The sequence below is a fragment of the Lontra canadensis genome, unplaced genomic scaffold, assembly GCF_010015895.1.
Source record: "Lontra canadensis isolate GAN:19392208 unplaced genomic scaffold, GSC_riverotter_1.0 scaffold5, whole genome shotgun sequence".
NCBI lineage: Eukaryota > Metazoa > Chordata > Mammalia > Carnivora > Mustelidae > Lontra > Lontra canadensis.
This window is the reverse complement of record NW_022630999.1, coordinates 36,549,980-36,562,483: the sequence shown is the minus strand read 5'-3', so window position 1 is coordinate 36,562,483 and position 12,504 is coordinate 36,549,980. Positions and strand designations below refer to the sequence as shown.

Genomic DNA, 12,504 nt, shown 5'->3' with positions numbered 1-12,504 from the left:
GCTAAAATCCCACAGGCTGAAGATAATCACCACCTCTGGCCTATTGATGGCGCTGGAAATTTCCACCCAGAGAGACCAGAGTCCCCAACCCTGGCCCATTGTCAGAACCTTCCAGGAAACTTGTTTAAAAATGCAGATGGCCTTGACCTACCTCTAGGGACTGCTTCTGTAGGTTTGGGAGGGATGGCCGAGTGACTCTTGTTTTTAATAAGGGAATTTGGATGGCTATCAAATTTGAAGAAGGACTGACGGAAGCTGTCTCGGAGGGGGCACCTACATCGTAACCGAGGTTGATGTACAATCATTTCTAGACAGGAGCTGAAGGGATGGGGCCAGGCATTCAGTCAGCCACTCACTCGGGAGTTCTTAGCATTCAGTTACTTCACAGATGATGGACTTAGTGGAGGAATGGGGTCACGATTGTGTCTGTCAGAATGGACCAGGGTCTGCTGCACTAACAAACAATTCCAAAAGCTCAGTGGCTTCCAACCAGTTTCTCACTCCTGCTACAGGTCTACTAGGAGCCAGTGGGGCCTCTGCTCCACGTCTCCTCACTTTGGGGCCCAGGATGACAGATCAGTTGCTATCTGAAACCATGCCAGTTATCACAGGCAGATGGAAAGAGAGTTCTTGGAGGGTCTCATGTTGGTATTTAAATGTTCTGGCCCAGAAATATCACAAGTCACTTCTGCTCACAAGTCACTGACTAGAACAAGTTACATGGCCCCAGCTGACGCTTAGGGTCTTGTTTCATGTGCCTTCATGCTAGAGGAGGAAGGGGGGGTGCCTCTATCAGCAAGGCCAGGCTTTCCCAGGGGCCTCCACGGATACCTCTCTGATCAGAAGCAGGACCTATGGTCACCCCCCATAGGTGACCATAGCAACAGGGGAATCTAGGGAAGGATGTTTTAACAGGGCTTGCTGCAGCTTCAAACAAAACTAGGTTCTGTTAGTAAAGAAGTAGAACGGATATTGGATTAGCAACTAGAAATAAATATGTAGTAGATCGGGAGCATCACAGGAGAATGAGAGATGTCATGAGAAGTATGATGACAGAGGCAGACTACGGGTCCAGACCCTAGCAGCAATAGCATGGTGGGCTTGACTGGGAGCTTTGCTTTACTGAGCTCACCAGTTTAGAGGTCAGCTGAGTGGTTTCCTAGGTCATCACAAGATTAAAACTCCTAAAGTAACATGTACGTTAATTCTGGATACCTATTAATCAAGATCTCTGTCCCACTCATAGACTATAACCGAGTACACCAGGGTGTTGTACCAAGACCATATCGTTAGCTATTAAGGGTCTACTATGCACCAGGTTCTGCATATATATGATGGCTGATTTTCAGGACAACAGAAGGTAGGTGTTAATATCATCTCCATTTTACAGATGAGCAAACCGAGGCTCCAATGGGTTCATGGATGACTCCAAGGCACACAGCCAAGAAGCAGAGGTGCTGTGTCCAAACCCAGCCCAGACTCCAAACTTCCCACTCCTTTCTCAATATGATCTGAGGTTGCCTCTTTCACCAGAAATCCTTTAGTAAAAATCATTCAAAATGACAATGTGTTAAAAACACCGGAGCCTGAAAAATGACAATGTGTTAAAAACACCGGAGCCTGAAAAATGACAATGTGTTAAAAACACCGGAGCCTGAAATGTTACCTGAGATGCATGTCCAGTAGGAAAGACGGTGATCGTACTGATTGGGGCTTGGACTCCTGCTTATTAAAGCCCTGGTTTTCAGTGTATACTTGGATCCATTTTGTCATTAGATATGCTGGAAAATATTAGAAAGAAACAAACAAAATGAAGCAGCAGAGATCACATGGTATAGATGGAGCCAACACGCTACAGACAGGCAATCTTGAGAAACTCTGGATACTGTTAATTAGGAAACGAACAGCTGTCCAGACTAAGAACTGGCAGAGCTCTCTGGACGGCGACACGGAAGCGAGAAGAAAAAGGGCTGCACCGTGAACATGAATAAGAATCAACCATGTGTCTACCCCAAGTGGCTGTGGTATCTAAATGCAGCCTTGGATTCAGTTCTTAGGGCTCTGGAATGCTCTTGCTTAAGGACCAGGATCTTGGATTACATGGTTGGAAGGTTACCAAGGCAACCCACAGATTGACTTCTAACCTTGGGGTCTGCTTCCTGGCCCAGTCTCCTAGTCCATGTGGTCATAAATCACGGACCATTTAGACACATAATGCGGACAGTTTACTGGACTGTACCTGACTCCTCTGAATATTGGCTATATTCTGACATTTGCTTGAAGGCAGTATCAAAAATATTAAACAGCCTTATCCTATACTTAGAAAAGCAAATTTCTCATTCATTCTTTTTTTTTTTTTTCCTCCATCATACATTTTCCAAGAGCCTGTATATACCAGGCACTCTTACATTCAGGGAATTTAGAGGTCAGTGGAAGAGACAGAGTTAAATTAAATAATGCCCCAACCCGGGGGTAAATCTGCAACTGAAATGTTATTAAACATTTGCTGAGGACCAGGAATTACACTAAATGGATCGCCACAATGGCGCTTAATCCTCTCCAAGGTCCTGAGGAGTAGAAGGTTGGAGACGTGATTCAGCTTTCCCAAAGCCACACTGTCCCAAAGTGACAGCTGGAATTCCAATCCTGTACCACCTGATGCAAAAAGCCCTGCATGCACTCGGCTGCTTTTTTCATATCTCCCTTGGCAACTTATAGATCTCAACTCTTTCCAGCTCCTGCCCTTTCTCCTTTGAGACTTGGACTTGGGCTTAACAGGGCTTCCACTCTTTTATGCAATCTTTGATATAAAATAGTCCAGAACCTAGTATGTCCAAGTCACTGGGATTGGGATTGGGAAACTTGTTAGAGACCAATTTTAAAACTGAGACTCAACAATTATTTTCACCTGAAGAATACCTGAAAATGAGACTACCTGGGCCAAAGTTAAAGCAATCATCTCCGTAGATTTTGCTAACGGTCCTGGATTATCAACAGAGCAATGGTGCCCCCTAGAGCACTGTGTATTACACACTCCTTGACTGGAGATGAGAGCGTCCTGATATAAGTGGTGGCTTCCTATTTAGATGAATAATAAGCCTTCCTTAGGCTTGATCACCTTGACTGCCCAAACCCCCACCCCACACCATTTATATCAATTCCAGAGGCAATGTCACAGATATATGGTGCACATCTTCCCACAGTTCAGAATTCCGCCACCTGGGACACAAGGGTCCCCACACTGAGATTGCCGAAGGGTGAACCACCTATTGCCAATCTCCAGGATCACTTTCCCATGAGAAATAAACTAATCCGGTATTTCCTGCTATAATGACTCTCACTTTTCTGGACCTTGTGGCTTAGGTGATACCCACCCTCCACACACACACACTCTGACCCTATCCTAAACATACCAGAAACAGACAGGAACTTACACATTCACTTTGAACTAGGTTTTGTGCTTCAGGCGGGGGACACAGTGATGAACAACAAGGCGTGGTCCCAGCTCTAAAGCTTACATGCTAGTAGGGGCAACAAGTGGCTAAGGAGTCTATTAATTATTTACTTTTGATTATAATAACCGCTACAAGAGAGTCTGCTCTGAAAGTCTACATCTGTGACACCAAAGGCAGATAGGTTCTGAGGGTCAGAAGAGGAAAGAAAGGCGTACCGTGCCAAAACGGAGAAAAGGCTGGGAAAAGTGATCAGAGAGCTTGGAAGAGAACAAACCTGGGGCACAAGCAGCCTGAATTGGCCTTCTCCTGGGGCAAAAGGTAGTTAAGTGTGAAGTCAGTCAGAATAGGCATTGGGTCAATTCAAGGATGGTGAGTTATTAAGAGAATGTCATTAACAGTAACATTTGTCATTGAGAAAGACTGAGGTGGATGTTAAAGGATGAGTATAAACTAACACCTGGGGGCACCTGGGTGGTTCAGTGGGTTAAGCCTCTGCCTTCAGCTCAGGTCATGGTCTCAGGGTCCTGGGATCAAGCCCTGCATTAGGCTCTCTGCTCAGCAGGGTGCCTGCTTCCTCCCCCACCCCCTGCCTGCCTCTCTGCCTACTTGTGATCTCTGTCTATCAAATAAATAAATAAAATTTTAAAAAAAGCTAACACCTGAATATTTAGTTTGAAGATTAATTTAAACTCTCTTGAGTAGGAAATGTTAACGCGGAGAGCATCCCAGACCTGTCTATTCTGCCTCTGCCCAGTAACCAATGGTGTTGCAGGATTTATTATTTACATCCCCTGCACTGTTTATAAAAGATGAGGAAATAACAAAAGCTGACCTAATTGCTCTAGGTGGGCAGGAGTTGAGCCAATAATAGGCAAAAGGCTGAAAGGAGGAGAGGAGAGTGGTGACCTCCATGGGGTTCCCGTGGTGAACCAAGGCTAAAAACAAATTGGGATAAAAAGCCTTATCTAGTGTGTGATGCCCTCTAGATCTCAGGAGGTAGCATAGCTTGGGTTAAAAGCTGCAAGATTTGTATTCAGAAAACCTGGGTTCAAAGCCTCCTCTTCAGCCTCTAGCTATGTGACCAGAGCAACAAACTTTGTCTCCATTTTTGCATCTGTAAAACAGCAAGAACAGTATCTGCTTTTTAGTTTCTTGTCAAGCACTGGGTGTAAAGGGCTTAGCATCATCCCTGGTACATTCCAATTACGCGATATTAGTTTCTTATTATTATCACCATTATTATTGACAGTGTCTATTATCTGGGACCAAATCCACACACTTAAGAAATTCAGGAAAACTTTTATCTTCTTCGTCATAATGTTCTGTTATTTTCCAATTTTTTTTTAAAGATTTTATTTATTTATTTGACAGAGAGAGAGATCACAAGTAGGCAGAGAGGCAGGCCGAGAGAGAGGGGGAAGCAGGCTCCCCGCCAAGCAGAGAGCCTATGCAGGGCTTGATTCCAGAACCCCTAGATCATGACCTGAGCTGAAGGCAGAGGCTTAACCTACCGAGTCACCCAGGCGCCCCTATTTTCCAATTTTTAAAAAAACAAGTATGCACTGCTACTAAATTTGAAGGAGGAAAAAGTACCTACACATTTTGACATAATATAAATTTGATTGGTCCACTGTTGCCCAAATTTCCCGGGCTCCTATTGTTCAAGGAGGGCGTGGGTGTGTACGTTAAAAGCAGACTCCTTGGCCCCAACGGAGAAATACTGAATCCGAACATCTCAGGGACAAACCTGTTACTCTGCACTTTTACTCAGTCCCACAGATGGTTCTCATAATCGGACACTGGCTAAGACCTGCTGATTCCAAGCGAGCAAGGCAGTGACTGGATGAGGAACGCCTGCGCAGGTTCTGGCAGTCATGAGCGCCTGAGCCTACAATTCCCACACTGCCCCACAAACTGGCGCCTAGAGGGCCGGAGCCTTCCCGGAGTTGTAGTTTCCACTGCCAAAACGCCACCTATAAAAAAAGGCGGAGCTGACTGCCAAAAACTTCCCACCCCACAATGCAAAGGCCGTTTGTGACGTCATCTGCACAGCGCCCGGGATGGAGCGGGCCGTTTCTACCGCTCCTACCACTACCTCCGCTGCATCAGAGCCGACCTCCTCCTCCGCCGCCGCCGCCTTCTCCCTCTCCTCCTCCACCTCTCCCATCAACACCTCCTTCTTGGGCGCTTCTTCCACCTCTATATGACCCAGACCCTCTGTCCCTGAGTAGTCGTGTTCAGTTTCCTTTGTGGGCCCAGGGCACAGCCATGGCGGACGGCGGCGGCGGCGGGGGCACGGGCTCGGTGGGCAGCGGCGGAGCGGGCCAGGCCTCGGCGGGGTCGGCGACAGGCGCGACAGGGGCCGGTGGGAGCGGCGGCCCCATCAACCCGGCCTCACTGCCTCCCGGAGACCCACAGCTCATCGCTCTCATCGTGGAGCAGCTCAAGAGCCGGGGCTTGTTTGACAGCTTCCGCCGGGACTGCCTGGCGGACGTGGACACCAAGGTATTGGGAGGAAGGGGGTGGCGACGTGTTGGGCTGGGCGTGAGGACAGCAGTGTTGCAGGCCGGCTCTTCTAAAGCAGAAAGGAAAACAAAAGATACTTTCAAAAATCTCAGCAGTGAGGTGTTAGACCGCTTGAGGCACTACAGGAAGCTTTCTGAGTGGTGGACACGTGGGCGGGGCTCCCATCACTGTTAGCTGTGTGTCGGTCCAGTCGTTTCTCTGAACTTGGGGACTCATTACTGGTTTGAGCCTAGCTCTTCTCTTTCCCAAGCTGAGACTTCTTTAAGCCCTTCAGTAACAAACCTCTGGGAGTTAAGAACATTGGAGAAAGCCAGGTAAGGAAGGGAGAATGGTTTGAATACAGTCATCAGAACGTTGTAGCTATTTGTTCCTTCCCTTTCTTTAGCTCAGTAATTTGCAGGCGTGAACATCCAGTTGAATTAAGGTACGCTGTGCAGAACCCCTATCTTGTACTCCACCGTGGATTAAAGGGGGTTTGGTGCCAATTTTAGATTCTAATGCCATAGGTTAACCCCCTAGTAAAATGCTATTTCAGGTTACTTGCCAAAGTCATGGAGATTCAATGAAGTCAGGTGTGTTAAGTGTCAGACCTACAGTAGTTGCTGGAATGTTCCATTTTCTCCCTTTTCAGAAGCTTTTCTAACAAGACGGGTTGCAGGTTAAGGGGGTTCTGTTACTGACTAAGCCCCTTTACGGAAGTAAGTTCTCGTCTTCAAGAAAATCTTCCTACCTAACATAAAGATTGTGAACTTAAAATTACAATTCAAAGATAGGGAAAGACATCATCCATTTATTCACTGAACATTTATTGGCCTACAGCATGGGGGCTGTGTGGATACAGGAACAAGTAAGTCACTACCAGTCCTCAAAGTTTGAACTGTAGGGTAGAAAACTGACATGTAGGCCAAATGGTATATACACTACATGGTGTTAGAAGTGCTTAATATTTAATGTTTAATTTTCCTTATTTAAAGGTCTCAGATACGTATCAGCTGAGCTTCCACCTTTCCTAGGACTCTGGATGGTCTCAACTTCCATCACAAGTTCTTCTATCATTTTCTGTTTTATGTGTCTAAGTCAATGTAGTATGCATGTTATTTTTATTTTTATTTATTTTTTTAAGAGATTTTATTTAATTGACAGAGAGAGAGACAGGGAGAGAAGGAACATAAGCAGGGGGAGTGGGAGAGGGAGAAGCAGGCTTCCCGCTGAGCAGGGAGCCTGATGCAAGGCTCTATCCCGGGACCCTAGGATCATGACCTGAGCTGAAGGCAGGCGCTTAACGACTGAGCCACCCAGGCACCTCATGCATGTTATTATTATTATTTTTTAAGATTCTATTTTTTTTATTTGACAGACAGAGATCACAAGGAGGCAGAGAGGGGGGGGGGGAAGCAGGCTACCGCTGAGCAGAGAGCCCGATGCAGGGCTTGATCCCAGGACCCAGGAATCATGACCTGAGCCAAAGGCAGAGGATTTAACCCACTGAGCCACTCAGGCGCCCCCGTGCATGTTATTTTTAAAAGAAAGAAAGAAAAGTAGTATTGTAAAGCTGTTGGGGGAAGAAGAGTTGGAGCCTTCCCCACATAACATCTTAAATATTCCTTCCATTAGTCACTGGGTGGTTTTAATTCTGGAAACCGCGTGTTTTCAGTCACTGTGGCTTTAGCTCCGTGGTTCTCAGTGTGGCTCTTGGATCTGCAGCATCAAGATCACCTGAGAACTTGTTAGAAATGTATATTCTTGGGCCCCTTCCCAGACTGCTGAAATATTTTGAGGAAAGTGTACTGATGATGTTGTAGTTTAATTTGCATTGCCCCCAAAATACAAATAAATAGAACAAACTGATAAGTGAATCAAGTGAGGGATAGATAATGCAATAAAATGTTCATGGCAGGCCCATTCTGTCCTTTCACTTGAAGAACTGAAGGGATTATTCTGTGTTGTCAAGATCTGTTCAGGTTTGGTGGTGACCTTTGCTGTCCTTTGTCATTTTTCAGTAAACAGTAACTATCATTTCAAACCAGGTGACTTATTTGGAATAGTAGAAAATCTACTATCAGGATGCATAGTTCTGAGTGACAAATTAATTCCAGTTTCTTTAAGCAAAGGGGTGAATCTGTTGATTGGGCACCCCAAGAAAGGACTGATTGAACAGGCTGTCAGAAGAGTAGCGATGCATTTGGAACCAGGGATGCTCCACAAGGTGTCTTTCATCTCTGCTCTTCATAATAACTATTGTCTTGTCACCGCAGAGCGGCGTCATCCATTCGGTTACTCCTACTGTGATTACATCTTACCTCTTCTTCCTCTAGAAAGGGACTCTCAATTCCTGTTCTGAAAATCCCAGGGAACATCAGCATTGTCTTAGCGTTGGTCAGGCACCCCATTTGTGGTCAGGAGAACATGGCACTCTCTGTCCTACCCTTGTGAGGAGAGGAAGGAGGAGTTGCTAGGTAGATAGTACATGGGTGTTTGTCAGTCAGTTCTCTAGGCGTTTTGCAAGAGTCCACCTGTAGAGTTGAAGCCTGCTGATATCGTTGTCAGTTTTTACCTCTCACTGCTAGCAAACTTTTGCCACAGTTAACACTGCACGATGAAGCAAATCATGGTGACTTATGATAAGCATTCATCTTCATGCTGATAGGGCTGCAGGTCAGCTAAAGTTGAGCTCATCTAAGTGGGCTTCCGCTGGATGGTTCAGGTGGCCTGGGCTTGGGGTTAGCTTGGCTGCATACAAACTCATCTTAGGTCCCAGACATGCCCTCATAGAGGGTCACCAGAGCACAAGAACCAAGCCAGACAGAGGATGACCGCATTTAAGGCTTCTTGTCACTAGCACCCCATTGACCAGACATGTTGCATTGCTGAAACTCAACGTCATTGGGGTAGAGAAGCAGTCTCTGCCCAGGCAGAGGGGGGCAGGGGTGATGCCTAGCAGCAATGCACACTATTATACCTGGTTTGAAGAAGAGCCGCTGATCATACTAGAAGGTCTTAGAGGCTAAGAATACAAATTCCATGTGTTCACCAAGTTCCTTCTAATTTTGTCCTGATCATAGTTGGGTCTAAAACCAACTTTAAGCCAATAAGAGCCTCAAGCTCCATTTTTGGCCATCAAGCTGTGCTTCCCCTCAGCCTTTCCAATTGTTCCATAGGCATTGACCTCAGTCTCCATTCTCACATTGGGTAGCCATCTCACATGCTGACATTCGGGTAGCCCTTCATTTTATGCGGTGGGCTTTCCTGAGCCCTTATTTATTGCTTAGGATACCCTGCGAGGTAGGTGGGATGGTAACATTTCAGGTTTACCAATGGAAATAACTGAGACTGAAAGGTTGGTGACTTGTTGAAAGGCAGACAGCCAGTTAGTCATGGTGCCGGGCTAGAGCCCAGTTCCTCTGATTCAGAAATAGATTAATCCTAACCTTGATTTACCACATTTTGGCCATGTGGGCAAGTTGTTTCCCTTTTCTAAGCATAATTTCTAATCTCTACAGTGGGGGTAGGAGAGTTAATAGAACCTCCCTGTACTGTTACTTGGAAATTAAATGGGATGATAAGGCATCTGCTGGCCTTGTGCCTGCCTGCTGTAATGTTAGCCCTTTGCTGCTTGTTAATTCTTGCTCTTCTGGGCCTCAGGGCCATCTTCGTCGTCATGATAGAAGTGTCTTTAAGGGCTTGAGACATCTACATTTCTGTGGAAAGCCGTATCCTTGAATGACTGACTTATAAAATTTTGGTGCATATAACTTATTACCTTACCTCTTTTTTTTTAAATGTTTCAGCCAGCTTACCAGAACCTGAGGCAGAAAGTGGATAATTTTGTGTCAACACATCTGGACAAGCAGGAATGGAATCCTACAATGAACAAAAACCAGTTGCGAAATGGTCTGAGGCAAAGTGTGGTTCAGTAAGTAATTAGAATTAAGAGTGAAAAGTACTCACCGCACGAGGCACAGAAAAGCTGATAGGTGTTATTAATTGGTCCAGGTGGATGGTACTTTACAGAAAATCACACGCACACATCACAGCAGTGCACCCCTTTATTAAAGTTAAGGTTCAAGTAATCAAAGGACTCAACTGACATTCTTGTTAGTTTATCCAGCCTCCGTAGGTCTCCTGTGTAAACTCGACCAGGTGCCTCGAAAGATACTCCAAATTACGAAACAGGATTCCCTCCTTGCTTGAAGTTTTCAGTGTAGTTGGCACATACCTGGGCGTTTTCTACCAAGAGAGCAGTGTTTGGATCTTGGGTGAGAAGTCTAAAGTGTAAGGGCAGCTTTCAGGAAGACCTGGAGTCTTATTAAAGCATGTCTGTTGGTCACAAACTGAACCTTAGTTAACAAGGTGCTACTGCTGGCTCATCCAGGTGACTTCTTAGTGTTACTGGGCCCAACAGCGGAGGTCGGTCATGGCATCTGGCTTTTTCTAATCTGCTCGCAGTCCTTTTTTTGGTCTTATTACTAGCACTCAAGTTCAGGTCTTGATCCACTGAGCTCTCCTAGGATGTCTAAAAGCTTGTGAAGCCTACCTCTTTAGAAATAGAAATATTAGGAAATTATGCTGAGTGAAAAAAGCCAGTATCAAAAAAAGATGTGTGGTGCTGATTCCATATATGTCACACTGGTGAACAATGACAGCGCTGGAGACAAGATCAGGGGTTGCCTAGGGCTTAGGGGCAGGAGGTGGTGGGGGTGAGTGTGACCTGAAACGGGTCGCACGAGGGGATGCTGTGGTGGCCGAGGAGAGCTCTTCATCGTGGGGGTGGTCACCTGAAGTCACTCCTGTGCTGAAATGGCACAGAGCTGCTTGTGCAAACACACAATGGTGTGTAGCCACGTGTGAAACTAAGGAAGGTTGGATCGTACTGGTGTCGTTTTTCCAGTTTTGACGTTGTACTGCAGGTATGCATGGTGCAAACAGGTCGCTGGGGGGAGGGTGCACGGACCTTCAAAGAGTGGTCTCTTTGTCTCCACAAGGTCAGGGATGTTGGAAGCTGGAGTGGACAGAATCATTTCTCAAGTGGTGGATCCCAAACTAAACCACATCTTCAGACCACAGATAGAAAGAGCAATTCACGAGTTCCTGGCAGCCAAGAAAAAAGAAGCCGTGCCTGCGCCCCCTCCGGAGCCTGAGAGCCAAGAGCCCCCAGCTCCCTCCCAGGATGCTTCCTAAGGTCCAGTATCCCGTCTTTTGTCCAGGAGCATTCATCTCTGGCTTGTAGATATATAAAATGGATAGAAAAGGGGTAAGCCACTACTGGGGATCCTGTTCTTTATTCAGAAAAGTATTTACTGCATATGGACTTGAGCTACTATTCAAGAGTCTCTCTTTTACTGAGAACTAATGGGGAGCAGTCTCCTGTGTTAGTGTGATCTTCTGTGCCCCTGGAGCTAAACATGTACGCTGTGAATAGATAGTTCATTAGAGACCAACAGGGGTGATTGTTGTGTACAAGAGAAATTCAAATGAAAGTCCTATTTTTCTGAAATTGATTAAATGAGTCTCATGCCTAGACATGAGTTCAACTTGAGTTTTCAATTTGAATATAAAATCAAACGCGGCATTCTAAAAAGGCATCCTAAACGGGACTCACAGTCTGCTTTAAGCCCCGCTGGATTTCCTTGTGTTTAGAGATTGGAGTTTACCAATGTCGGTCACCATGGATTCTTCTGTTATGTGCATTGTCCCTTCTTATTATTTTGGGGATTTAATTAATCTTAAAAGTCAGCTACAGATCCACAAAGCAATGCTTTTTGCAGGCTTTGAGCCATTAGTAAATGTGGGCAGTGACCAGCAGATAAGCAGCGGATTCTTACCTAGCCACTGTTAGTCACCTGTCCCCTCATTCCATTTGGTGTTCTCTCTGTAAGCTTTGTTAAGATGTTTCTTATCTATGATGGGAAGGCGTCAGTAAGTGAACAAAACAAGAGCATCAGCTCGTGTGGGGCACTGCCTTAAGAGGGGGTCGTCTTATTTGTGCCTGGACTGGGGGAAAAACTCAATTCCATTGTGGAGTATAAAACATTAGCAGCCTTTCTAGTTTAACTGTAAATTCCTTTAGGAAGGTAAAATTAAATGTAGTCTCTTTCAAAAAGCATCTTTATCTGATTCTCTTTAGAGTGTGTCTGACACCTTTGGAAGCTCCACTGAACTGACCATGAAGAAATGGATTTGGTTACTTAAGAGTACAACTTCTGGATGAAGACAGGCTGAGGTCGTCACTGATTTCAACATTTAGCCTTGACTGTGGGGCGGTGTCCAGATGGAACGGGGCATTACGGAGTTGACCATGTTGTCCCCTCATTGTGCTGCCATCTGGTCAGCCTGCTAAGGGGGATGACACCCAACATACACTACAGAGATGTAAAGAAACACTGCATCAGGCCGGGTTGTCCTGAAACAAATGTTTATACTTGAACTTGGAGACTGTGGATTTTAGGGTTTGTGCTCGGGGATCCCTAGAGGGGCTGTAGCTACAGTGAAGGAACATAACCAGTTCCAAAGATGCAGTTTCAAA

General features: G+C 45.7%; 1 protein-coding gene across 2 annotated transcripts; it reads left to right on the top strand.

Annotated features, from left to right (window-relative positions):
- The first annotated feature begins 5,452 nt into the window (after positions 1-5,452).
- Positions 5,453-12,253, top strand: BOD1 (biorientation of chromosomes in cell division 1). Of its 2 annotated transcripts, none has more exons than XR_004381996.1 (4): positions 5,453-5,960; positions 9,770-9,894; positions 10,964-11,232; positions 12,106-12,253. XR_004381996.1 is itself a non-coding variant. In XM_032851835.1 (4 exons), the coding sequence occupies exons 1-3, from the start codon at positions 5,475-5,477 to the stop codon at positions 11,157-11,159; spliced, it is 807 nt and encodes a 268-aa protein (XP_032707726.1). In that variant the 5' UTR covers positions 5,453-5,474; the 3' UTR covers position 11,160; positions 12,106-12,253. The 2 variants fall into 2 exon arrangements, 1 of the variants encoding a protein (XP_032707726.1); XM_032851835.1 differs by having other exon boundaries at positions 10,964-11,160.
- The last annotated feature ends 251 nt before the right edge of the window (positions 12,254-12,504 follow it).

What these genes read in the sequence shown, in the direction of transcription:
- BOD1 (XM_032851835.1), top strand. Translation starts at nt 5,475, where the DNA reads ATGCAAAGGCCGTTTGTGACGTCATCTGCACAGCGCCCGGGATGGAGC. An exon ending in TGGCGGACGTGGACACCAAG is followed by an intron (nt 5,961 to 9,769) that starts GTATTGGGAGGA and finishes TAAATGTTTCAG; the next exon opens with CCAGCTTACCAGAACCTGAG. An exon ending in CTGAGGCAAAGTGTGGTTCA is followed by an intron (nt 9,895 to 10,963) that starts GTAAGTAATTAG and finishes TGTCTCCACAAG; the next exon opens with GTCAGGGATGTTGGAAGCTG.